General features: G+C 42.2%; 1 protein-coding gene across 2 annotated transcripts in view; it reads left to right on the forward strand.

Annotated features, from left to right (window-relative positions):
* Window positions 1-25,458, forward strand: part of TCERG1L (transcription elongation regulator 1 like) — a 449,140-nt gene that overhangs the window by 44,797 nt on the left and 378,885 nt on the right. For both annotated transcript variants that reach the window (XM_033943432.1, XM_033943433.1), the window contains exon 4: window positions 370-546. In XM_033943432.1, coding sequence (XP_033799323.1) covers window positions 370-546 — 177 coding nt within the window. The remainder of the gene's footprint in view (window positions 1-369; window positions 547-25,458) is intronic.

Genomic DNA, 25,458 nt, shown 5'->3' on the forward strand with positions numbered 1-25,458 from the left:
GAACTGGGCTCAATACCCACTTCAGCTCCTCGTGACCCTGTGCAAGTCACTTAACCCTCCTTGCCCCAGGCACAAAGTATGCACCTGTACATATGTGATATGCAAACTGCTTTGATTGTAACCACAGAAAAGTGGTATATCAAACCCCATCCCCTTTCCCTTTCCCTATATGTCTAGAGAGATCTGTTTAGCTCTTTAGATATGAAAAGTAATCATCAGAAGTTGTTTATAAAAATTCAGCTCTATTTAGTGTGTGTTGCATAGCATGAGCACTGAGCATTGACGCCGGGAAGACTGAAATACCGGCAGATAAATGTTTGTTTCCTCTGAAAGGGAATGTGTTGTAAAGTACACCTGATTTTTCTCTAGGTGCTTGCCAGTCAAGGCTTAAACACATTGGAAGTAACCAGGCAATTGCTCTTGCTTCAGCCATGATGGCAATAGATGCTGAGGCACCTCAAGGACCATCATCCGCTGGTGCCCAACCTTGCCACATCCTGACTCTGTCACCCATCAGAATCCCGATTTTAACTACACCTCATCCAGGTAACACTGCAGTCGTTTTCTGTACGGATTGGTTTCTGGTGTGATATGAGCTCACAGTATATTGCAGTGGCATGCTCACACGGTCATTGCAAATCGAATTGTTCCATCGCAGACTTAATGAGCTTATTTGCTTGTGATAAGAGGATGCACTGTTTTTATATGTTCGTCAATATCGGAATGTTTTTGTAATGCTTCATGTTTAATACTACAGTTTTAATATAATGTCAAAACTGTTAAGATGACATCAGATGACAGTGAAATATAGTGTTGTACTGATATTGGTATCTTTAATACTAGATTATACACACTGGAGTTTTACAGTCGTTATGCATTTTGTGGTCTGTGATTTAGACAGCAGCATTCTAATCTATTTCAAGAGAAAAAAAACTGATTAGAATATCTAATTTAAAAATGTAAAAGAATGGAAAGTAAGGGTCTGATTCTCTAAAGGACACCGATCTTGGCGGCCGCCTAAGAAGCGGCCGCCAATCACACATCAGTGTCCTGTAGAGATTTGCATGTACTTTTACTAACAGACGTCTTCAATTTAGGCCAGCATTTTACAGGCCCACATTTAAGGCATCTCTCTCGTGCCTATGGAGACACATAGGGATGCTTACAGAAGTCCAAGGCCCCTTCCAGTGGAGACCACACCACGCTTTGGACATCCATAAGCATCCCTACGCATCTCTGTAGGCGTGTGATATATGCCTACAATGTAGGCATTCTTCCCTGCCTGCATTTATTTTTTAAAACACGTGTCTCAATTGGCTACTGCCGCCTACAATCGGGTTGTCTGTAGAATCAGCTCCTAAATGTATATTTTGATTCACTTCTGTTCAGCATATAATTGTCTTCATAGAACATCCTTGACCCAAATGGTTTACAATGATCTGTGTGGTGAACTCTAGCCTTACATCATGTTGGTGTTTTGGATATGGCCTCAACAATTTTCTGCACTGAAGTTGAAGCTGATAGATTGATGATTATGTATTTATTTGATGAACTTAAATAAATGATGGCACATTTTAGGTAAATTTTAATTGTTCTCTTTAGGGGAAGATCTTCAGAACTGTGATGGTGTTATTTATTTATAATTTATAACCTACCTATTTACTAAGCTTCGTGTGTGAACCTTTGAATGCGACATTAGCAGATAGGATAGGAATATTTATCTTTCTTATTTTTAATTGAAATTATATTTTTAATAAAATCACAAATTTAGGCCTGTATTCTGTAAATGGTGCCTAACTCATCCAGCACCTAAAAATATGGCATCAGATGTGTGTCAGTCATGCTTAGGCACCATTAACAGAATCACGGCTACTGGTGCCTAAGAAAAAAGAGGCACCAGTAATGTAGGCCAAGGTTTTTAAAGCCTACATTTCTGGTATCTAAGTTTTAAAAAAATTATTATTATTATTTTAAGAAAATTTATTTACACAGATTATCAGGTAAATCAGGAAAAACAAATTAAACACAAATTTATTACAAATTCTTATTGTGAAAAAGTCTACATCATGAGAGGACAGGAGAGAATAAAAATCACAGGTAACAAAAAAAGAGAGGAAAAACACAGGATAATATAATCCTAATTATTAGTGCCTATATTTCTTTCAACCTCTAAAATTCTGAAATTATAAGATTTTTTACCAAGAATAAGTCTTTTCAATTGATCGGGTTCAAAAAATATATAACTCTTACCTTGAAAAGGAAAATTCAAGAAACAGAGATTTTTATTGCTCTAGACTGATTTTCCATCATTTCAAGTTTCTTATGAATTAGCAAACTGTCTTTAATAGCAGACTAACTGGTGGCTTTCAAATTCCTAATCCGTACTTCCAAACCACAAGTATACTCCTCTAATTTACTTGATTTAAGGTTCAATTCTGCAATCTTCTCAGCTGCTACCTTAGTAAAGGAGCACAATTGGGATACATTATCCTTAAACATAGATTCAGTGCTAGAAACAATAGACCAAACATCTTTTAATAAAATTTCAGAATCCATGACTTTAACTGTATTCCCAGACTGTAATTCTATCAAAGAAACATGTTCAGGTATAGGTAGTCCTCCAAAAACAGCTGTTTGATGGATTGAATCACCAGGCTTATTCACCAAAGTATGTATAGACTCTCTTTTCCCCGTAACCACTTCAGTATTCGGTGAAGAGACTAATGGATGGGGAGGAGTAGGTATTCCTCCTATACTAAAGGAGGAGCCAGATTTTGGTAAGAAGACATTAAAAAATTTTATGCTCTCAACCGATGTAACCAAATGTTCATCCATAGGACCAGATACTCTCAGAGGAGGAGTCTGGATATTATTTATCTTAGCTTTACACTTTCCCATGATTTTAAGTAACAAACCTAAATTCATTCCAACTCTCCTCAAATCTCCTCGAGCCTCCTCGTGTGTCCAAGGGGCTCTAAGGGGCATTACTGGTGCTTGCTTTTGAATCAGCTGGTGGTAACATCAGGTAAGTGGTAACCAATTCCGGAGTGCAGTTCTTTCAAGGTAACAGGCAGCACATTAAGCTCACCTCCCTCGGCATAGCGACACCTAAGATCATTTCCACCCCTAAACATGCTTACTTTGACCTTAGACACCATGCAGTAGGCATGGTTTCAGTGCCTACTTATTTTAAATTAGTTTTTAATTGGTTTTAAATAGTGTGGCCAATTACCATGCCGATTAAGGCACCGTTTACAGAATCTGGGCCTTAGAGTCTATAAAACAACCCACAATGTATCCATTTTTACTACTGAAGGTTTCCGCAACATTTGCACTGCCAACTCAAGGAATTCCCCTCTCATCATCTGAAGTGGTTCTACTCATTTTTGGTTACTCTCATTGTTGTTCACCTGAGGGGAAGGAAACAGAAAGAGAGGATCTCTCTGATGGAGGTAAGGAAGAAAAGAAACTTCCTCTCCCTGACTCACTCTCCGCTTGCTGGATACTGCTTCCTGCTTGCTACAGTATCAGGCCCTGGGTGGGGGGGGGGGGGAGAATCAGAGGGACTTTACCGCTGTGGACAGAGCGTTTTGCTACCGGCATGGTCAAAGGCAGAATTGTTGCAATATTGATAGGAGCTGCCCCAAATTTGTCTGCCTCAGAGTAGAATTCAACTGTAGCGTTGGCGAGGGACCTGTTATACAACTCCCTTCCTCTTCTTCCTCATATTATCAGAGGATTCGAGTAAAAAAGACAGCAAGGAGGTGAGAGCTCACACACTAGCATCTTCACAGCACCATCTTGGATCTGTTCAGTCAGTAATATTTATATTTCTAATATGAGTTCATGATCCTTTTTTTAAAAAAAAAAAAAGTTAAATTCAGTGATGAGAGCGAGTACCCACACAGGAGTTTTCAGGGAAAAGAGGTCTAACAAAGTTAATGGGAGATATGCTGTGCTCTCCTCCTACTATCACTACTACCACTGCCCCCTGTTTTTTTTTACAGTGGTTTGGCAGCAGCAGCTACATTAGTGGTGGTCTCTGGCTCTTTGCAATGGTAGTTGCACCACTGCTTTTGTGTCTCCTCCTTCTCTCTCTCCACTCCCCCCAATTTAAAAATGAGATAGTGCTGAGGTCCTCCCTAACCACCTGCTTGCCTTCTACACTCTTACTTCCATGTTAAAGAAGATGTAGCAATGAGCCTCACAGTCTGTAAATTCAACCCTCCTGATTAAAATTTGAAAGGTCCCTCTGATCTCACTTCCCACCCCTATCCTAACTGAAAAATTAGAGGGGCTGAGATTTCTCCCTCTTGCACATATTCCCAATTTAAAAAATGATGAGGCCATGAAGTACCTCTGTTTTCCCCCTCTCACCTGCACTCCAAAATCAAATATGTAGTAAGGTCCCTTTGAGGTTGATATTCAGTAAGCTGCTAACTGGGCACAACTGACTAATTTTAGAAGCTATTTAGCTGAACTTAACCTGCTAAAGTTTCAGGAAAATAGTCACCTACATATTTTGCCTGACTAGATTTAATGTGGTTTGCTTTCAATCCTCTTTTTTTTTTTTTTATTTTCAGAACATTGTACTTCAATACTTTCAACCTCTTCCCTCCCAATTCCTTTTTTTTTTTTGTCATAATCATTGTTGTGTAGCAGCACCAGAATCTCCTCCAGTTCACTGATCCTCTTTTCCACTTCACTTTTCCAAATACTCTGTGGCCCTCATTCGCCTCCTGATCTTCATTTCTCTCTCCCTCTGACTTCATACCCTCCTTTAAATTCTTTGTTCAGCCATTTCAGTACACTTCTCCCTCTGTATTTGCTGTGATAGGGGATTAACAGAACCGCAAATACAGTAAAACCGTGAATAACTTTTTCATATGTTATTCACTGTTTCTATTAAAAACCATCGTGAATATAGTGAAACTGCGAATAACATGGTGGGAGACCTGGTCTGTTCCTGAAAGAGAGGCAAAACACGGTGAAGAAAGTGCTGGGAATCAGCAATTTTTTTCTGTAAACTAAACTAAACTAAACTAAATCTTGGGTTTATATACCGCATCATCTCCACAGGTGGAGCTCGACACGGTTTACATGGTTAGGGAAGGAACGGAACTCCAGTGGATTTATAGAAGAGGTAAGAGAGAGGTAGGCGTGATAGTACTAGGGGGAACGGGTTACTTTTTGGAGAAGAGCCAAGTCTTCAGAGTCTTACGGAATGGTAGAAGGGGGCTCGAGTCGCGGAGAGGGGAGGGGAGACTATTCCAGAGCTGAGCGATTCTGAAGTGGAGGGAGGACCCGAGTTTACCGACGAGGGAGATACCTTTTGGGGAGGGGAAGGATAATTTTAATCTTTGCGTGGATCTAGTGGAGAATGGATTTGAGGAATTCCAGGATAGAGGAATAAGAGGAGGTAGGATGCCATGGAGTATCTTGAAGGTTAAGCAGGCACATTTAAAGTGGACCCTGGAGATGACAGGAAGCCAGTGCAGTTTGGACAGGAGCGGAGAGACATGGTCAAATTTGCTTTTTGAGAAGATAAGTTTTGCCGCAGTGTTCTGGATTAGTTGGAGTCTGTGGAGGCCTTTCTTTGTTAAGCTAAGGTAAATGGAATTGCAATAGTCCAATCTGGAGAGGATGATGGACTGTACAAGCACGGCAAAGTGATTTTGATGGAAGCAGGACCTCACTTTCCTCAGCATGTGAAGGCTGTGAAAGCATGTTTTTATCAGGGAGTTGAGGTGGTCGTTGAAGGATAGCGAGGAATCTATGGTGATGCCCAGAACTTTGCTAGAGAACTCTAGTTGTAGAGAGGAGCCTGTGGGCAGTAGGATGGAAGTGGGTAGATGATCAAGTTTAGGGCCAAGCCAAAGTAGCTTGGTTTTGGACTCATTCAGTTTCATTTGTACAGCGAGAGCCCAGGATTGAAGTTTGGTTATGCTTGAAGAGATGTTTGCTGTGAGATTGGTGAGGTTTGCGTCGGTCTCGAGGAGGACCAGGATATCGTCGGCGTAAGTGTAGAGTATTTCTAGGGGGGAAAGGTGGAGGAGGTTCAGGGAGGACATATAAATGTTGAAGAGGATAGGAGATAGGGGGGAGCCTTGTGGAACTCCGCATGTCGGTTTCCACGGGGAGGATGAGGTACCATTCTTGGTAACGATGTAAGAGCGAGAACGTAAGAAATTCGAGAACCAGTCAAGGACCGTGGAGCTGATGCCTATCTCGGAGAGTAGGAAGATTAGAATGTCGTGATGGACAACGTCGAAGGCTGCAGAGAGGTCGAATTGGAGTAGAACAGCAAATTTTTTATGGGAGTGGAGTTGTTGGATCTTCGAGATTAGGGAGGCCAGGAGGGTTTCAGTACTGAAGTTGGGTCTGTTGATACGGTAGGAGGATAGAGAATCTTTCCAAGTAGGCTGAGAGTTGGGAGGAGACAATGGACTCAAGCAATTTGGTTAGGAGTGGGATGTTTGCTATAGGGCGATAATTGGATGGGATGGAGGGGTCTAGGTCAGCTTTCTTCAGTAGGGGGGTCAATGCAATGTGTCCCATTTCAGGTGAGAAGAGGCCTGATAGTAGGGCAGAATTTATGAGTTTGGTGAGAGATGAGATGGCCTGTGTGAGTATTTTCTCAAATAGATAGGATGGAAATGGATCCAAGGTGCAGTTACAGGATTTCAATTTCAGGCAGAGCTTGAGGACCTGCGATGTAAATGCTTGGAATCAGCGATTTTTCTATGCAAGCTGATGTAATTTGGGGGGGAGGAGCCAGCAAGCTAAAAACTGTGAATAATCAAAACCGTGAATGCTGAAACCGCGAATACGGAGGGAGAATATTTTGTGTTAGAGGTTCTCTTCTTATCTCTCACATTTGCACCTTTAGTGTATCAGTCAGGGTTCCCCGGGGCTGTGTCCTGGGACCTATCCTTTTCTCCTTGGTGCTCTGATCTCCTCTGTGCTGACAACTCCCAAATCTACCTCTCTACACCAGAAATCTCTGCAGGAATCCAAGCCCAGGTCTCAGCCTGCTTGCCCGCCACCACTTAAAACTGAGCATGGCTAAGACTGAGCTACTTATCCTGCCCAAACCTACTTTCCCTCTCCCCCCACTATCTCAGTGGATAATGCTCTCATCCTCCCTTGGGATTATCTTTGACTTCTAAACTAAACTAAACTAAACTTGACTCAGTTAATAATAATGTAAAACATAATACATAAATTTGACAAGGAAGAGTAGACTGAAATAGTTAATAGTTTTCAGAACTTTCCGGAATAAAGCAAAAGAACCTAAGCTTCTTAATGTAAGCGGTAAAGCATTCCAGAATTTGGTTAATTTAAAAGCAAAAGAATAACTAAATCTCTTGAAGGTTCTGTTTTTACCACTGAGAGAGGGAAATGTAAGTTTTAATTTTTGAGAACTTCTGGCAAGATGAGCTCTATGAACATTCCAGTCTAAAGGAATGAAAGTGGCGAAAATGCCAAATAGGATCTTAAATGCAATTCAAATGCACTTAAATTGAATTCTGAGATACACTGGAAGCCAATATAATTCCTTGAGCAGAGGGGTTACGTGAATAAATTTACTCTTACCGAAAATAAGTTTAGCTGCAGTGTTCTGTATTAATTGAAGTCTCTGCAGACTGACCTTTGAAAGACCCAAATACACTGAAATGCAGTAATCCAGCCTTGACAAAATAATTGATTGAATCAATACAGAGAAGTGTGTTGGTGAAAAAAATGCTCTCACTCTTCTCAGAGCACGGAGGCTGAAAAAACACTTTTTAATAAGCGAGTTTAGTTGGTCCTTAAATGTAAGTGAAGAATCGATAACAATACCCAGTATTAACGAGGAAAACTCAATTTTCAAACATAACATAACATTACACTTATAGACCACGTTACCAAAAGGTTCTACGCAGTTTGCAAAAGATTATAAACATTAAACATAATCATATATTTGAATGGGTCAGCTAGTCAGGTATTTGGAGAAAAGATAGGTTTTTAGCTGTTTTCTAAAATGTCTGTAAGAAACAGCTGTGAGCGACAATGATCAAAATTCTTTTTCATGAGAAGCTGCCTGAGATGCTAAAGAGTGATTTAGGAATTTCTTGCTTCAAAGATTCTCCTGAGTCTAAGATCACAGCAGAAGGGAGAGAATCTAACTTTGGGCCACGCCATAAAAGCTTAGTCTTGGCAGCATTTAATTTCATCTGTACCATTGTCGCCCAGGACTGAAGTTTGGTAATACAATGGTTAATATTGGGTATCAAATTATCGAGATGTGGATCAACCTCAAGTAATATGAAGATTTCATCAGCATATGTTAGTAAAGTTTCTTGGGTATTCATATCGTAATGTTTCAATGAATTCATGTCTCCTTCTGTGCTCAAATCCACCAGACCACTAAAACTTGCTGTTTCTTTCTCTATAGTATCACTAAAATCTGGCCCTTCCTTTCTGAGCATACTACCAAAATCCTTATCCGCACCCTACTGGAACTTGCTTCTCGCTGGTCTCCCTTTCAGTCTCCCTCCTCAAGTTGCTTCATTGGCTCCCTATCCATTTTGGCATTACAGTACAGTTCAAACTCCTTTTATTGACCTACAAGTGCATTCACTCTGTAGCTCCTCCCTTATCTCTCCCAGGAACAACGTTCATCGGGCAAGTCTCTCTTATCTGTGTACTTCTCCTCCACTGCTAACTCCAGACTACGTCCTTTCTCTCTTGCTGTGCTGTATGCCTGGAACAGACTGCCTGGCAGTATTCAGGTTCAGACTAAAAGCCCACCTTTTCAAGGTTGTTTTTAACTCATAATCCCCTCACCCTAAAGAACCCACTGTAGCTTCCTTTTGACCTTGGGCAGGTTGCATGGCACTCCATTGCTCCAGGTTCAAAAAACTTAGGGGTCCTGTTACTAAGGTACGCTAGCCATTTTAGTGCGTGCTAAACGCTAATGCGTCCATAGACTATAATGGACGTGTTAGTGTTTAGCGTGCACTAATATTTAGCGTGCACTAAAATGGCTAGAGAACCCCGTAGATTGTGAGCCTGCTAGGGACAGAGATAGTACCTGCATATAAAGTGTACAGCACTGCGCAAGCCTAGTAGTGCTATAAATTAATAGTAGCAGTGGTGCATCTGCTTGGTAAGACAACAATCCTTGTTCAGAGCTAGAGTCTGAAGGAGGATTGGCTTTTTCACGGAGAGTGCAGTAAATATTAATATTAAGTGGCAATAGCTGGCAGCTTTATGGATGCTCAGTATTCAACCAGGCAGAAAAAGGGAAGATCATATTCTCCTTATGCTTGTCTAGGGAAAACTGTTTGAAGAGGGATAAAAAAAATACAAGAGAATCAGAAGGGAGGAGATAAAGACGTTGTCATAAGACATTGCTAGAAAAAATAAACAAGAAAATAACAACAGAAAAAACAGAAAAGGAAAAAGTTGGGAAGGAAGGTAGGGTTGCCCTGGCTGGAAAGCCATTTAGCGTGCATTAAAAAAAGGGAATCAGAAGGGACTAATTGAGTATTAGATATGGGATTATGTTTAGATGTCTGGAGAGGAAGGGCTGTCAGACCACATTTAGGGGTTAACTAGTGCTATTATAGGATGGGTCCCATTTTTTGCAGTGAGACCTAATTACTAATAATTGGGGTGAACAGTAAAATAACACATCTTAATGATAACCCCAAGTTCATAACTCCACCCCCCTCCAATAGCAAGATAGCATTGAATATCATGTTCACTGGCAACATGCAAGAGCCCATTTCCAGCATGCCTCCCAAAACAGATCAATTTTTGACGGGGTACAGATGTACACACCTTAATTTTGTGCACACACGTCTAGCCTGTTAGCTGGTGGAGATTTGTACCGAGTGTGTTCCAATTGGCTACCATCTTCTCAGTCAAAACTTTTTTTTCATATTCTTTTGGTATATTTTGGAACATGCAAATTATTATCACCAAGACATGAAAATATGTAACATAGAAACATAGAAAGTGACGGCAGAAAAGGGCCAAGGCCCATCAAGTCTGCCCACTCCAATGACCCACCCCCCTAGTTAATTGCTCTCTGATGACCTTTTCCCTCGAAGAGATTCGACATGAGCATTCCAAATGATCTTAAAAATTTGCACACTGCTGGCCTCAACCACCTGTACTGGGAGCCTATTCCAGCTGTCCACCACTCTTTCAGTAAAGAAGTACTTCCTGGTGTCGCCATGAAACTTCCCGCCCTTTATTTTCAGCGGGTGTCCTCTTGTGACTGAAGGTCCCCTAAGAAGGAAAACATTATCTTCTACCTTGATGCGACCAGTGATATACTTAAACGTCTCAAACATGTCCCCTCTCTCTCTATATTCCTCGAGAGAGTATAGCCGCAATTCGTTCAGCCTTTCTTCGTATGATAGATCTTTGAGCCCCGAGACCATCTTGGTGGCCATTCGCTGTACCGACCCGATTCTCAGCACATCTTTGCGGTAATGTGGCCTCCAGAATTGTACGCAGTACTCCAGATGAGGTCTCACCATGGTTCTGTACAAAGGCATTATGACGTCGGGCTTCCGACTAACAAAACTTCTCCGGATACAACCCAGCATTTGCCTAGCCTTAGATGAAGCCTTCTCCACTTGTTTGGCCGTTTTCATGTCATCGCTGATGATCACCCCCAAATCCCGTTCTGCGGCAGACCTTGCTAAGGTTTCTCCATTCAATGTGTACGTTCTGCACGGATTATTGTTGCCAAGGTGCATGACCTTGCATTTGTTAGCATTGAAGCTAAGCTGCCAGGTCGAGGACCACTGTTCCAACAAAAGCAGGTCTTGCGTCATGCTGTCGGACAGATTGCCGTTACTCACAATATTACATAGTTTGGCATCATCAGCGAATAATGTTATTTTACCTTGAAGTCCTTGAGTCATGTCTCTTACAAATATGTTGAACAGGATCGGGCCCAAGACCGAGCCCTGCGGCACCCCACTGGCTACCTCCGATGTTTTAGAGATGGTACCATTAACAACCACCCTCTGAAGTCTACAACTCAGCCAATCATGAACCCATGCTGTAAGTGTTTCACCTAATCCCATCGATTTTATTTTGCTCAATAGCCTGCGGTGGGGGACGCTATCAAAAGCTTTGCTGAAGTCCAAGTACACGACGTCTAGGGACTCTCCCAAATCCAGTTTCCTTGTTACACAGTCAAAGAAACTGATGAGATTGAATTGACAGGACCTACCCTTGGTGAATCCATGTTGGTGGGGATCGCGTAGTTCCTCCTCGTCTAGTATCATGTCCAACTTGTGTTTGATGAGTAGGTGGTATTCTATTTTAATTTTAATCTAGATGTATCTGTATTTTATTCTGTATCGTTTCATGACTTTAAACTGACTAAATTGGGGGGCGGGGCACTCACAAACCTGATTAAGATGGCTGCAAAGGCTTGTAATTCCCATTCCTATCTTATATCAGATGGCACAGTGTGTGTCCTGGCTACAAAACTGCAGTCTTCTAAGAGAATTTAGTAAGGCAAATTGTTTGAACAGCCCTTTTTATCTGTCTGAAGTAGCCATGATACTTTTATGAGAAAGCTTCATTTAAAAAAAAAATCTTTATTCAGTTTTAAAACTTCCAATAAGTATAACATAAGATACAATCATTTTATACTTTAAAATCACTTAATATACCATCAAATTCTAACTCACATCAAATAAATCCCCTCCCTTATATCCAACAATTGTTCTTAAGCATTAGAAATCATAAAGTATTTCCACCCCCCTCCCCACCCCGGACATGTATGAACAAAAGGGAAAAAATAATATTCATTCTGTACAGTATTTTGTTAATGGCTCCCAAACCAACCCTAAATTTCTTAAAATGCCCCTGCTATATGGCTATTGCCTGCTCCATTTTAAAGATTTGGCATAATGAAATCTACCAAAAATTATAATTCAGCCGATCCCAGTTTTTCTAGTTTTTCATAATTTCCTGCGTGGCAACCCCTGTCATGATGAAAGAGAAAGATTCATTGTTTTGCTTGGTGCTGGGAGAGATGCTGAGCATGTGAGCAAGGGCTTACCATTCAGCAGCATCAATACACATGGTTTCAACATGTGGCACTCAGGGCCATGGGTGTCTTCATGCAGCTACATGCTGAAGTGGCCTGCTGTATGTTGAAGGAGAGATGATGCCTGTGTTAGTAAAGATGAAGCGTGGAGGAGGGTGGTGAGACCAGTTCCACCAATGAAATGACAGTGAGTGAGTCCTGTAGAAAAGATTTATGGTGCACTAATCAGTTACATAAATAAATACGTGCCTGTTAGTTTTCTAGGGAAGACCGTAATATCTCATCCAGGTTTCTTTGCCTACTTACACGACACCAGACCCAGGCTAATGAGAAATACTTTTATTATGAAAATATAAAAATATAATTCATAAGCCAGCAGCAATAACTAATTATTGTTCACAAAATATCCAATTACATATATGAAACTTGGTACACAATTATTACAACACACTTGCTAGATAAATAAGTAAAACTAATTCTTACACTCTAAATAATTCCTTATAATAATAATTCCTGATTAGCAGCAAACTATTACAGTTTATCACCAAGAGTAGCTTTTAACAATCCTTATCCTATAGACAATAGAATTCTCTCTCTCTAACCCAGCTGAAAAGACATATAATTCCTTATCCTCACCATCCAATTAGGCCGTACCACAGAATCAGGTGAAATGGAAGATGTCTTCCCTCAGCTTAGCAGATATGGAGATCCTTCTGTTTAGGAACAGTCCATCAGCAACTGGAGAAGCTGTAACTTAGGTTGGCAGCCAAGGTTTCCTTTATGTGATGGAAGCCAGAGGTATAAAAGTCCAGTTTCACTCTCTCTCAGGCAAAGTGTCACAAGAGGTAACTTTTCAGGTCTTAATTATTATAAGATGTGCAGAGAATCCAATGTTAAGATGTAAGCTCCCTCACATCCCAACACAAAATCCTTATAATTAGCACGTTTCACTTGGATCTCGTCAGATGACCTCCCCGGACCAATTCAGAAACAGAACTTAGATGAATAGCCTTTCTGTATAGAGTCTCGTACAGGCTTTCTGTATAGAGTCTCGTGACAGAGGCGCCTTCATTAGATAAGACCAGCACAGGAGCATAACTCCCCTAAGATTCACATAGGCAGATCATGTAGGTATAGCTGGACTAGAATACAATGCTGGTACATACCCAGAATGCATCAGGCAGAAACAGCAAAGATGTATTCTTCTTTCTCTTCTTGCAAGATTTAGGCTGGAATGATTTCTTGCAGACAATGGATCAGGCTTGATGATGTCAGAGAGGCCTAACCTTCAGGTGCAAATAAGGAAACACCCCTACAGTCCAGGGGGGAATAGATCAGAGACCTAATGGGGAGTTACAGAAAGATGGAGGAATAAGCAGTGGTGAAAATACGAGAAAGTACAGTTAACAACTTTGACAGAAGTAACCATGAGCAATTGAACATATCACTTTTCCACATAGTCCCCATGCAAGACGACACATTTGTTGTATCATTCCACTAGCTTCTGCATTCCTGCAGAGAAGAAACATTTTGGCTGCTCCTGAAGCCAAATGAGCACGTCTTCCTTTACTTCATCATGCTTTGTCTTTTGCTGTCTGGGTTGCAGTGATGCACCCATGTCTTGTCACCGGTGACAATTCTCTCCAGAATACTTGGATCTTCTTCATACCGTCTCAGGAAATGGGTTGCAACCTCCACACACTGTCACTTGTGCAGATCAGTAAGCTGTTTGGGAACTCATCATGCGTAGACTTTTCTGTATCCCAAGTCATCATACATTATGTCAAAAATGCAGATTCATAGTTACTATCTAAACTTGCAGCCAGTTGAAATATTGTTATCTGTCGGTCTTCTCTTATCAAGACATCCGCCCTTTCAATGTGCTCTTGTGTGTGTGGTGTTGTTACGCAACCAGAACAACTTTTGCCAGTTACACCTCTTCTTCCCACTTTAAACCTTTTTACCCACTCATAAACCTATCATTGATTCACGATGCTAGGTCCATACTGAGGCAATATCCGATGGTGAATTTCCACATGTTTCACTCCCTCTGCCTAAAGAAAACATACTACTGCACATTGCTCAAGTTTCAAGTTTATTTTGTATTTGATAAAATCGCTTTTTTCAAAGATTACAATGCGATGGACAATACATAATTTTCAGATAAGGAGGTCATACAATATAGGGATAGACAGATGTGCACTTCGTAAAGAAATCAGGGAAGAACAGCAATTTGATATAGGAAAGAGAACAAATAAGGATAAAACAATAGGAGTTATGCTATATTAGATCAGTACTTGCCTACTTTAATTGGGATTAGTAACTCGGTTTAAGAGGCTAACAATTAATTAAAAGTGTCTCTATACAAGAAACTTTTTAGTTTTGATTTGCATTTTTCGAGGTTCTTTTCTTCTCTTACCTGAGCGGGTAGTAAGTTCCACGTTTGGGGAGCAGTGACGGAGAAGAGTGTGGTACGTCTCTTCAATGATGCAATCTTGCAATGGAGCGTTCATGTTTCTGACCTCATGGCTGCTACATGACTAAAGGATGAACTATCCAACAGGAAATGTACAAGTACATATGTTGCATTTTGCTAGCTCTGTCCCGGTTATTGTGCAATTTAACAAATGTCTTTAACTTTTGATTTGCCCTCGTACTAGGTAGGGACAGGTCCTATGTATTTGTGTAGGGGCAGAGCAGTTGAATGCTGCCTTCTCTTTATGGTATATTCAAATTCTTGTGAAGGTATGCATTTTATTTTCTTAAGCTGTAGGTTAATAGGCCAGCCCTCCACAAAGAGAAGGCAGCATTCAACTGCTCTGCCCCTGTACAAATACATAGGACCTGTCCCTACCTAGTACGAGGGCAAATCAAAAGTTAAAGGCAATTGTTAAATTGCACAATAACCGGGACAGAGCTAGCAAAATGCAACATATGTACTTGTACATTTCCTGTTGGATAGTTCGTCCTTTAGTCATGTAGCAGCCATGAGGTCAGAAACATGAACGCTCCATTGCAAGATTGCATCATTGAAGAGACCACCTCAAGACCACCTACACTTCAGCATTAGCTAAGAATAGCCATACCTCTGACAAACAGCCTTACACTGAATCTGGACTAGAGAACTCTAACAGAGATCATGGAACCTCCACAGCTAAAATTGACTCTCAAGCACCAGCTACTATGGAAGATCTTGTGACAATACTGCAAAAGATCCCTATTAAAGCAGAACTAAAAGCATCTTCAGAAAACTACCTTGATACCTGTTGAAGAGCAGTATAATAAATTTAACTAAATAAATAAAAGATGTAAACAGGATGAAGTCCCTTTGAAGGGTGGCTGCTGAAAGGGTCTGTGGGTTTTGTCATAAAGCAAATAGGGATGGTCTTAAAGACCTCAATGTGTATACTTTGGAAGAAAGAAATGTTTGATGAATGCTTTACCCAGTGTTTTTGTCATAGACACATGTTTGTCAATTCTTGGGTATAATTGGTTTTGTAAAAAATTGTTTTGTTTTTTTTACCTTCTATCTACATTTTGATTTGTTATAAATATGAAGGTTGTATTACTTTTTTATTGCTGTGAACCCTAATAAAAGGGCCCACGACTTAAGCAGTGGGCCAGTAACATTGGCTGAATTGCTGAAGAAGCGAAGGCAGTAAGGACGGGTCTGGGGGGTGGGGTGGGAAAGGAGGAGGGTGAGGGGGTTTCTGTGTTGTGGTTGGTTGGTAGGGATTCAGATAGTAGTTAGGGACAAATCAGTTTTGGATTGGTGGAATGTGGTGGCTTGGGATTGGTTGAATGTTCGGTGGGAGTCTAGCTGTTAGAAACCAAATTCAGTCAGGGAATTCAGGGGAGGAGAAGGTAGTTAGGTTATTGCTGAGAAGGTGGCAAAGGGAGAGGGAAGGGAGTGAGGAAACCACCCTGTCCCGTAGGTGGTTTAGAAGTTAGGGCCTAGGATGTTGGTGGTAGTATTCGGTATTACATGTTTGTGGAATGGGATGGGGTGGTGGGGAGGGATGTTGTCGTAGCTAAGGCAGGAATGGGTTTATTTACAAGCGGTCAATGATTGGTTAGGGATTTGTTACAGGGATTGATGGAATGGCAGATACTTGTGTGTGACACCGCCGCAGATATAGGTGAAGCCTGGCAGCACTGCAGGTCTCATCGGGGAGGGGACAAGGGTTGAATCATAAGAACTGCCGCTGCTGGGTCAGACCAGTGGTCCATTGTGCCCAGCAATCCGCTCCCCCGGCGGCCCTTACGTCAAAGATCAGTGCCCTGAGTCTAGCCTTACCTGCATACGTTCTGTTCAGCAGGAACTTGTCTAACTTTGTCTTGAATCCCTGGAGGGTGTTTTCCCCTATAACAGCCTCCGGAAGAGCATTCCAGTTTTCCACCACTCTCTGGGTGAAGAAGAACTTCCTAACATTTGTACGGAATCTATCCCCTTTTAACTTCAGAGAGTGCCCTCTCGTTCTCCCTACCTTGGAGAGGGTGAACTACCTGTCTTTATCTACTAAGTCTAGTCCCTTCATTATCTGAATGTTTCGATCATGTCCCCTCTCAGTCTCCTCTTTTCAAGAGACAAGAGGCCCAGTTTCTCTAATCTCTCACTGTACCGCAACTCCTCCAGCCCCTTAACCATTTTAGTCACTCTTCTGTGGACCCTTTTGAGTAGTACTGTGTCCTTCTTCATGTATGGTGACCAGTGCTGGATGCAGTATTCCAGGTAGGGGTGTACCATGGCCCGGTACAGCGGCATGATAGCCTTCTCCAATCTGTTTGTGATCCCCTTCTTAATCATTTCTAGCATTCTACACAGTATGCATTTGGGGAGGCTGTGAGCTAGGTCATTACCGACTAGCTGACATGGGTTTGGGGTTTGGGGAGACTGCTTGGGGAAAGTCGCATTTATTTACATTCATGGTTAATGTTATTGCATTGTTGCTAAATAAAGCTGCGGCCAGAATTATTTATCCATAATAAAAGTTGTTGGGTGTTAATTTAAGTTCATTTTGAGTATGAGTGTTGCAAGCAATGTGAATGCCAATGTTAAAAGACTGAGACTGAAAATTTGACAGAATGAATAAGATGATAAATGTAACATATCTGGTACAGTCATTTCTCACCTAATTTCAGTGGGTTCTTGTGCCAAGAGGCATGCCAAAATAGATTTTGTTGTATGATGTTTCCCTGAATTGTTATATACATTTTGTTCAAACTTTGAACAAAGAAAAATCCTTTATGATGTGAAATTTTATCTCCCTTCAGATTTTATGTACTCAGTTACATAACACAGGCCCCCTTTATTTAAGCTGCGGGAACAGGTGTTGCACGAAAAAAGCTCTGCCGCCCATTGAGTATTTAAAGTATTGGCCTGTATTAATCAGGCTTAGTTAAAGAAGAGGACATTCTGTATAATTTTTTTTAACAACCATAAAAATAGTGAAATGCATTTTGTTGCAAATTTTTGAAAATATAAAGGTAATGCAATATACCCAAAGATTAGCTTTGGTTTTAAATTAGCAATACTGTATTAATGTTTCAGTTGATACTCTAAGGGCTCCTTTTACAAAGCTGAGCTAGCAGTGCGCATGCTAAATTGCCATGTGCGCTAGACGCTAACGCCAGCATTGAGCTGTTGTTAGTTCTAGCTGCGTAGCGCGGGTTTAGCACACGCTAAAATTCTGTGTGCGCTAAAAACACTATCGCAGCTTTGTAAAAGGAGCCCTAAATGCTTTGAGTTATAGTTTTGCTCATTTTCTTGTATAATTGAATGGTAGATTTTTTTTAAATCTTTGGAACAATATTGTACTGCGGTATATTTCTAATGTAGTATTTGTAGAAGGGGGTCCACGTATTTATAAGTTGGGCTCTTCAGTGGATCCAAGCCTCAGGGTTGTGGCACCATGAGCTTTCAACATCATCTAATTGGGGAGGTTTATTGATGCTATTCCCACCCCTTCTAAACTAGACATCACTGTAACATTGGCTTCTATTAGCACCTTACATCTTTAGAACCTTCTTTCAGGTATCCAGCACTTATCCAACTCAACCATCTATCCACATTCGATCAGTCAATGTGTACCCAACCTTAGCCTGGGGGTAATAAAGATTTAAGGATTACATTACATTAGTGTCTTCTATCCTGCCAATACCTTTCAGTTCTAGGCAGTTTGATGACTGAGAAAGACAATGGCAAACCACTCTACTAATGGTCTGCCAAGAAACAATCATAAGAGTGGTGGCTATCACAAGTCATTCATGACTTGATACTTGTGTACTTAGCTGCCAAATTCTAGATCATTTTTCAAGCTTTATTAAATCCCTTCACATGCTACCCACACCATCAGGGGCATCTACCAAATTACAGAGTTTGGTAACACTAAATCATAGTAACATAGTAAATGACAGCAGATGAAGACCTGAAAGGTCCTTCCATTATGCCCAACAGCCACACTCATTATCAGCTCATGATTAAACCAGCAATGAATGTGATATGAAATACTTGATTATGGTCTCTTTTTGGCATTTCTGGGACATCAACTGTAGATGTTTGCTGGACACTGACCTTACATTTCAACTACTGGAGTTTCCATCGAAGCCCACTTTAGCCCATCTGAATCCGTCTTGTTATTTGCAGGACTCAGACCATAAAGGTCTGCCCAACACTGTCCTCATTTGCTAACTACTAGAGTTGTCACCAAAGCCCTCTCCAATTCATCCTAAACCATATTAGCATATATGGAACACAGACCAAACAAGTGTGCCTGGCATCAGCCTTAATTCTCCACAGCTGGAGTTGCCATCTAAACATCATTTGATACATCAACATACATGCAGCCATTTTGTAATTAGAGATCCTCCATGTTCATGCCATGCCTTTTGAATTCTATCACCATTTTTGTCTCTACCTTCTTCCTCGGGAGGGCATTCCAGGCATCAACTACACTCTCTGTGAAAAATAATTTTCTGACCTTACTCCTATGTCTACCACCCTGCAACCTCAATTTTACTGTTTCCCCTTCTCTGGAAGATTTTTTTTTCTCTGTTAATACCTTTCAAGTATACATATTCAGATTTTCCAATCTCTTCTCATATGATTTTTGGTACAAGCCCCGTACTATTTTTGTCATCGTCCTCCGGACTGCTTCAATCAAATCAAAGTCACCCTCTAGATTCAGAACCTTATTTACATTTCCTTCGATTAAGGGCTGTAAAAGTAAGAAATATCACGAGCACACTCTTGCTTATCAGGCGGCGTATTATGATAAAGATTTCCGACTACTGTTAGTTCTGTTTCAAATGAACATTTTAGAAAGTTGTTGGAAACCTCTCTCTTCTCTAAATTTTTGATCAACTAGATATGCTTGCATTTTTTACAACATTCTCTGTTCTTTTTTTTTTTCTTTAGCATAATCTTTTGTTAACCACATTGAACTCATGGCTATGCGGTCTAGAAATCTGCTGTTTTGTTGTTATGTTATGCTGCTGCATTAATTTACACAGCTTTCCAGATATTGCTTAACTCCTACTTCTTATACTGCAAGTCCTTAGGTATCACCATTGTACAGTGGCTCATATTCAGTCCTGGGACTGATGAATGTTGCACTAGTTCTAACATAACTTTTTAACTTGGTGCATCTGTATTTATTGGAATAATGTAAATAAAGGGGTCCTTTTATTAAGGTGCACTAACTGATTTAGCTTGCGCTAAATGCTGAGATGCCCTTAGAATATAATTGGTTTGCACACCATAGTAAAAAGACCCCAAAGTAATGTCTTTAGAACTGGTAGAGAAAGATACATCACTTCTTAGATTAATGTATTCAATGCATTTCATGATCTCAGATTTCTGTTTGGATTAGCTTCTAAAAGCTTTTTCACATTTTAAAGAGATCTCTTGGGATGTAGTTTAATGTATCTTTATTGCTCATGGTGAATTGCACATCTTAGCTTTAGTAAATCTTCTTTATGGTTAAAGATAGTTCCTTGCCCACAAAGAGAATATTACCATGACTGGGTAAAGAGTTTGAGAAGATGGTTGAAGCACTGATCAAGCACTGATCAAGTACTGATCAAGCACTGATCAAGGATAGCATAGTCCGGCACTTGGACGCACACGACTTGATGAAACCCAGTCAACATGGATTCAGGAAAGGGAAATCATGTTTGACGAATTTACTCCAATTTTTTGAGACCGTAAACGAGCAAATTGATAGTGGGAAGCCTGTGGACATAATATACTTGGACTTCCAGAAAGCGTTCGACAAAGTTCCACACGAAAGACTTCTCAGGAAACTACAAAGCCATGGCATAGAGGGAGATATACAAAGATGGATAGGCAAATGGCTGGAAAACCGAAAGCAGAGAGTGGGCATAAATGGGAAGTTCTCCGACTGGGAGAAAGTGACTAGTGGTGTACCCCAGGGCTCGGTACTTGGGCCGATCCTTTTTAATATTTATATCAATGACCTGGAGGAAGGAACATCCAGTGAGATCATCAAGTTTGCAGACGATACAAAACTATGCCGGGCGATCAGATCGCAGGAGGATAGAGAGAAACTCCAGAGCGACTTGTGTCGGTTAGAAACATGGGCGGAGAAATGGCAGATGAAGTTCAATGTGGAGAAATGCAAGGTAATGCATTTAGGCAATAAAAATAAGGAATACGAGTATACAATGTCAGGTGCAACTCTGGGGAAGAGTGAACAAGAAAGGGACCTGGGTGTACTGATAGATAGGACCCTGAAGCCGTCGGCACAATGCGTGGCAGCGGCAAAGAAGGCAAATAGAATGTTGGGCATGATAAAGAAAGGAATCTCGAGTAGATCGGAGAAAGTTATAATGCCGCTTTATAGGGCAATGGTCAGACCACACTTGGAATACTGCGTCCAACATTGGTCTCCCTACCTAAAGAAGGATATAAAACTGCTGGAGAGGGTGCAGAGACGAGCAACAAAACTGGTGAAGGGTATGGAGAGACTGGAATATGAGGATAGACTTATAACACTAGGATTGTTCTCCCTTGAGAAAAGGAGAATGCGTGGGGATATGATCGAGACCTTCAAAATACTGAAAGGAATCGACAAAATAGAGCAGAGAAGATTATTTACACTGTCCAATTTGACACGGACTAGAGGACATGGAATGAAGCTAAGGGGGGACAGGTTCAGGACTAATGTCAGGAAGTTCTGCTTCACTCAGAGAGTGGTTGACACCTGGAATGCCCTCCCAGAGGAGATTATTGCGGAATCGACCGTCCTAGGCTTCAAGAGCAAACTAGATGCATATCTCCTTAAGAGAGGCATATAAAGATATGGTGGACTATAAATTACGCCAGGTGTACACCTGGCGGGGCCTCCGCGTGTGCGGATCGCCGGACTTGATGGACCGAAGGTCTGATCCGGAGATGGCAGTTCTTATGTTCTTATGTTCTTAAGAGAGCAAGACAGAATCAAGAAAGAACAAAGGAGCGCTGTTTTATTTGGCAGTAAGTAAAAAGAAAAAACAACAGTGAGGACTAGTGCTACCCGATTTCCAATTCAAATCGATTCACCAATTCAAATCGGGTAAATCAATTTGGTTTAAAAAAAAAAAAAAAAAAAATAGGCCTCGCCTATTCAGTTACCAACCCTCCCCCCTCATCCCCTAAAGCAGGAGCAGCAACACTGCCTCTTGCTGGCTGTCCACTGCCGCTCCTGCTTTAGGTGGTGAGAGGGGAGGGGCAATCAGGAAGTGCTGCATAGGCCTTTGCAGCATCCTCCAGCTTCCCGGACTTACCTTTAGTTAATAAGGCAGCCTGCAGAGAGGATCACCGGTGCTGTAGTGATCCTTGCAGGCTTCCGTCATCCTGAGCACCATGTTCCCTATGCCGCGTTCCTGCCACTGACGTCAGAGGAGGGGTGGGATCGTGGCAGAGGAAATGTGCTGCTCAGAACAATGGCAGCCTGCAATGATCGCTACAGCACCGGCAATCCTCTCTGCAGGCTGCCATATTAGTTAAAGGTAAGACCGGGAGGTCAGGGGGGACCAGGACTTTGGGGGAGGGGGGCTGGTATAGAAGTACACCAGCATTGACCTGGTGTTAGTTCTAGCCCCGTAGCGTGGGTTTAGCATGCGCTAAAATTCTGCGTGGCTAAAAACGCTATCGCAGCTTTGTAAAAGGAGCCCTAAATGCTTTGAGTTACAGAGAGAGAGATGGTGGAAAATGGGATGGAGGGAGGGAAGAAACAGAAAGGAAGAAAAGTTGGACACAAGGGAAGATGTGTGTGTGGGGGATAGAGATACTGGATAGAAACATAGAAACATAGAATTAGACGGCAGATAAGGGCCCACGGCCCATCTAGTCTGCCCACCTTAATGTCCCTCCCCTACCTTTGCCCTGTGAATAGATCCCATGTGCCGATCCCATTTGGCCTTAAAATCAGGCACGCTGCTGGCCTCAATCACCTGTAGTGGAAGACTATTCCAACGATCAACCACTCTTTCAGTGAAAAAGAATTTCCTGGTGTCACCTCGTAGTTTCCCGCCCCTGATTTTCAACGGATGCCCTCTTGTTGTCGTGGGACCCTTGAAAAAGAAGATATCTTCCTCCGCCTCGATGCGGCCCGTAAGATACTTGAACGTCTCAATCATGTCTCCCCTCTCTCTGCGCTCCTCGAGCGAGTATAGCTGTAATTTGTCAAGCCGTTTTTCGTATGGTAGATCCTTGAGTCCCGAGACCATCCGGGTGGCCATTCTTTGCACCGACTCCAGTCTCAGCACATCCTTGCGATAATGCGGCCTCCAGAATTACACACAGTATTCCAGGTGGGGCCTCACCATGGATCTATACAATGGTATAATGACTTCCGCCTTACGACTGACGAAACCCCTTCGTATGCAGCCCATGATTTGTCTTGCCTTGGACGAAGCCTGCTCCACTTGATTGGCAGACTTCATGTCCTCACTGACGATTACCCCCAAGTCTCGTTCTGCTACCGTTTTTGCTAGGATCTCGCCATTAAGGGTATAAGACTTGCATGGATTCTGGCTGCCCAGGTGCATAACTTTGCATTTTTTGGCATTGAAGTTGAGTTGCCATGTCCTAGACCATCGCTCCAGTAGGAGTAGGTCGTGCATCATGTTGTCGGGCATTGAATCTTCGTCTGTTGTGCATTTGCCCACTACATTACTCAGTTTGGCGTCATCGGCGAATAATGTTATTTTACCTCGAAGCCCTTCTGCCAGGTCTCTTATAAAGATGTTGAATAGGATTGGGCCCAAGACTGAGCCCTGTGGTACTCCACTAATCACCTCCGTCATTTCGGAGGGGGTGCCGTTCACCACCACCCTTTGGAGCCTACCTCCAAGCCAGCTCCCAACCCATTTCGTCAATGTGTTACCTAATCCTATAGAACTCATCTTGCTCAGTATCCTGCGGTGTGGTACGCTATCGAATGCTTTGCTAAAGTCCAGGTACACGATGTCCAGGGACTCCCCAATATCCAGCTTCCCTGTCACCCAATCAAAGAAGCTGATCAGGTTGGATTGGCAGGATCTCCCCTTAGTAAATCCATGTTGTCGGGGATCCCGTAGATTCTCCTCATCCAGGATCTTATCTAATTGGTGTTTGATTAGAGTTTCCATTAGTTTGCTCACTATCGATGTTAGACTCACTGGTCTGTAGTTTGCTGTCTCCATCTTTGAGCCTTTCTTGTGCAGCGGAATGACGTTAGCCGTCCTCCAGTCCAACGGGACGCTGCCTGTACTAAGGGAGAGGTTGAAGAGCGTGGACAGTGGCTCCGCCAAGACATCACTCAGCTCCCTAAGCACCCTGGGGTGCAGGTTGTCCGGCCCCATTGCTTTGTTAACCTTGAGCTTTGACAGCTCACCGTAGACACTGCTGGGCGTAAACACAAAGTTACTAAACGGGTCAACTGAGCCAACCCTTGTCTGTAGCTGAGGGCCGAACCCTGGCGCTTCTCGGGTGAAGACTGAGCAGAAGTATTCATTTAATAGTTGGGCTTTTTCCGAATCCTTTTCCACATAGTCTCCATCTGGATTCCTAAGACATACAATCCCGCCTGAGTTTTTTCTTCTATCACTGATATACCTGAAGAAGGATTTATCTCCCTTCTGGATGTTCTTTGCTAGAGACTCCTCCATGAGGAATTTAGCCTCCCTGACTGCTGTTTTGACGGCTTTTGATTTGATAGGAGGGTAGTTGCAACGATGGAGATGAAAAAAAGGAAAGATGCCAGACCTGCGGGGGAGGGAAGGGGAGGACAGAGAAGGAAGATGGATGGTTAACATGGAGAAAGAAGAAAATGTCAAATGGGCAGGAAACCCTGGCAAGCGAGTTATCAGAAGACAAACAGAAACCAGAGCCTGGAACCAACATGATTCGAATAATGACCAAACAACAAAAGGTAGAAAAAATAATTTTATTTTTTATTTTGTGATTACAATATGTCAGATTTTAAATGTATATCCTGCCAGAGTTAGTGTTAGACCACGAACATGAGCTAGGATTTAACAGAGAGAGGAAAAGTATGTTTTACACCATAGCACCAGTGGGTAGGAGAGGGCAAAGGGGGTGAAGAGGCTATAAAATAAACCCACCAGGATGTTTGAAAAAAACACCCAATTGGGCAGGAAAATCAAATCAAATCAAATCGAATTGAAAAATCGATTCAATAGGCTGAATCGAATCAAATCCATTATTTTTTTCCTGAATCGGGCAGCACTAGTGAAGTCCCGCTACCAGAAGGGCCCTATAATTCTTCATTTTGGTCCAGCCACCCCACACATCTTATTTGCACCTTGTATAAACCTGCACTGAATATGTTTTTTCTCATCTCTATGAGATGTACCGCCTCATCCAAGTGCTGTATAGCTCCATGCATCTTGCATATAGCTCCTCATGTTTAATTACTGCCCCCTACCCCCACCAGTGTGTTTTCAAAGTTATCTTAAGAACAGAAGAATAGCATTACTGGGTACATAGGCATTGAAATGGGGGGGGGGGGCACAGGGGCCGTAGCCTCCCCCAAAATTGCCCAGCATTAGGTGGGAGCAAGCAGGGTAGCTGCCCTATCTCCTGCCGTAGCCTTCAAGCAACTTCACCCATGCTCCGGCGCTCTAACGCTGCACTTGCCAGCTTCCCTACCCTTCTCTGACGAAACCGGAAGTTACGTCATGAGGGGGAAGAAGGAGAAGCGAAGCCGGCAAGCAGAGTGTTAGAGCCCCTGAGCATGGGTGAAGTCACTTGCAGGCTAGGACGGTGTCGGCGGGAGATAGGTCAGGGAGGGAGGTGTTCAACTTGCTGCTCCTGCTTGCTTCGGGCCTTCCTCGCTGCTGGGTCCTGCCTTCTAGAAACAAAGTAGGTGGGACCTGACATCGAG

Source organism: Geotrypetes seraphini, chromosome 4 (genome assembly GCF_902459505.1).
Source record: "Geotrypetes seraphini chromosome 4, aGeoSer1.1, whole genome shotgun sequence".
Lineage (NCBI taxonomy): Eukaryota > Metazoa > Chordata > Amphibia > Gymnophiona > Dermophiidae > Geotrypetes > Geotrypetes seraphini.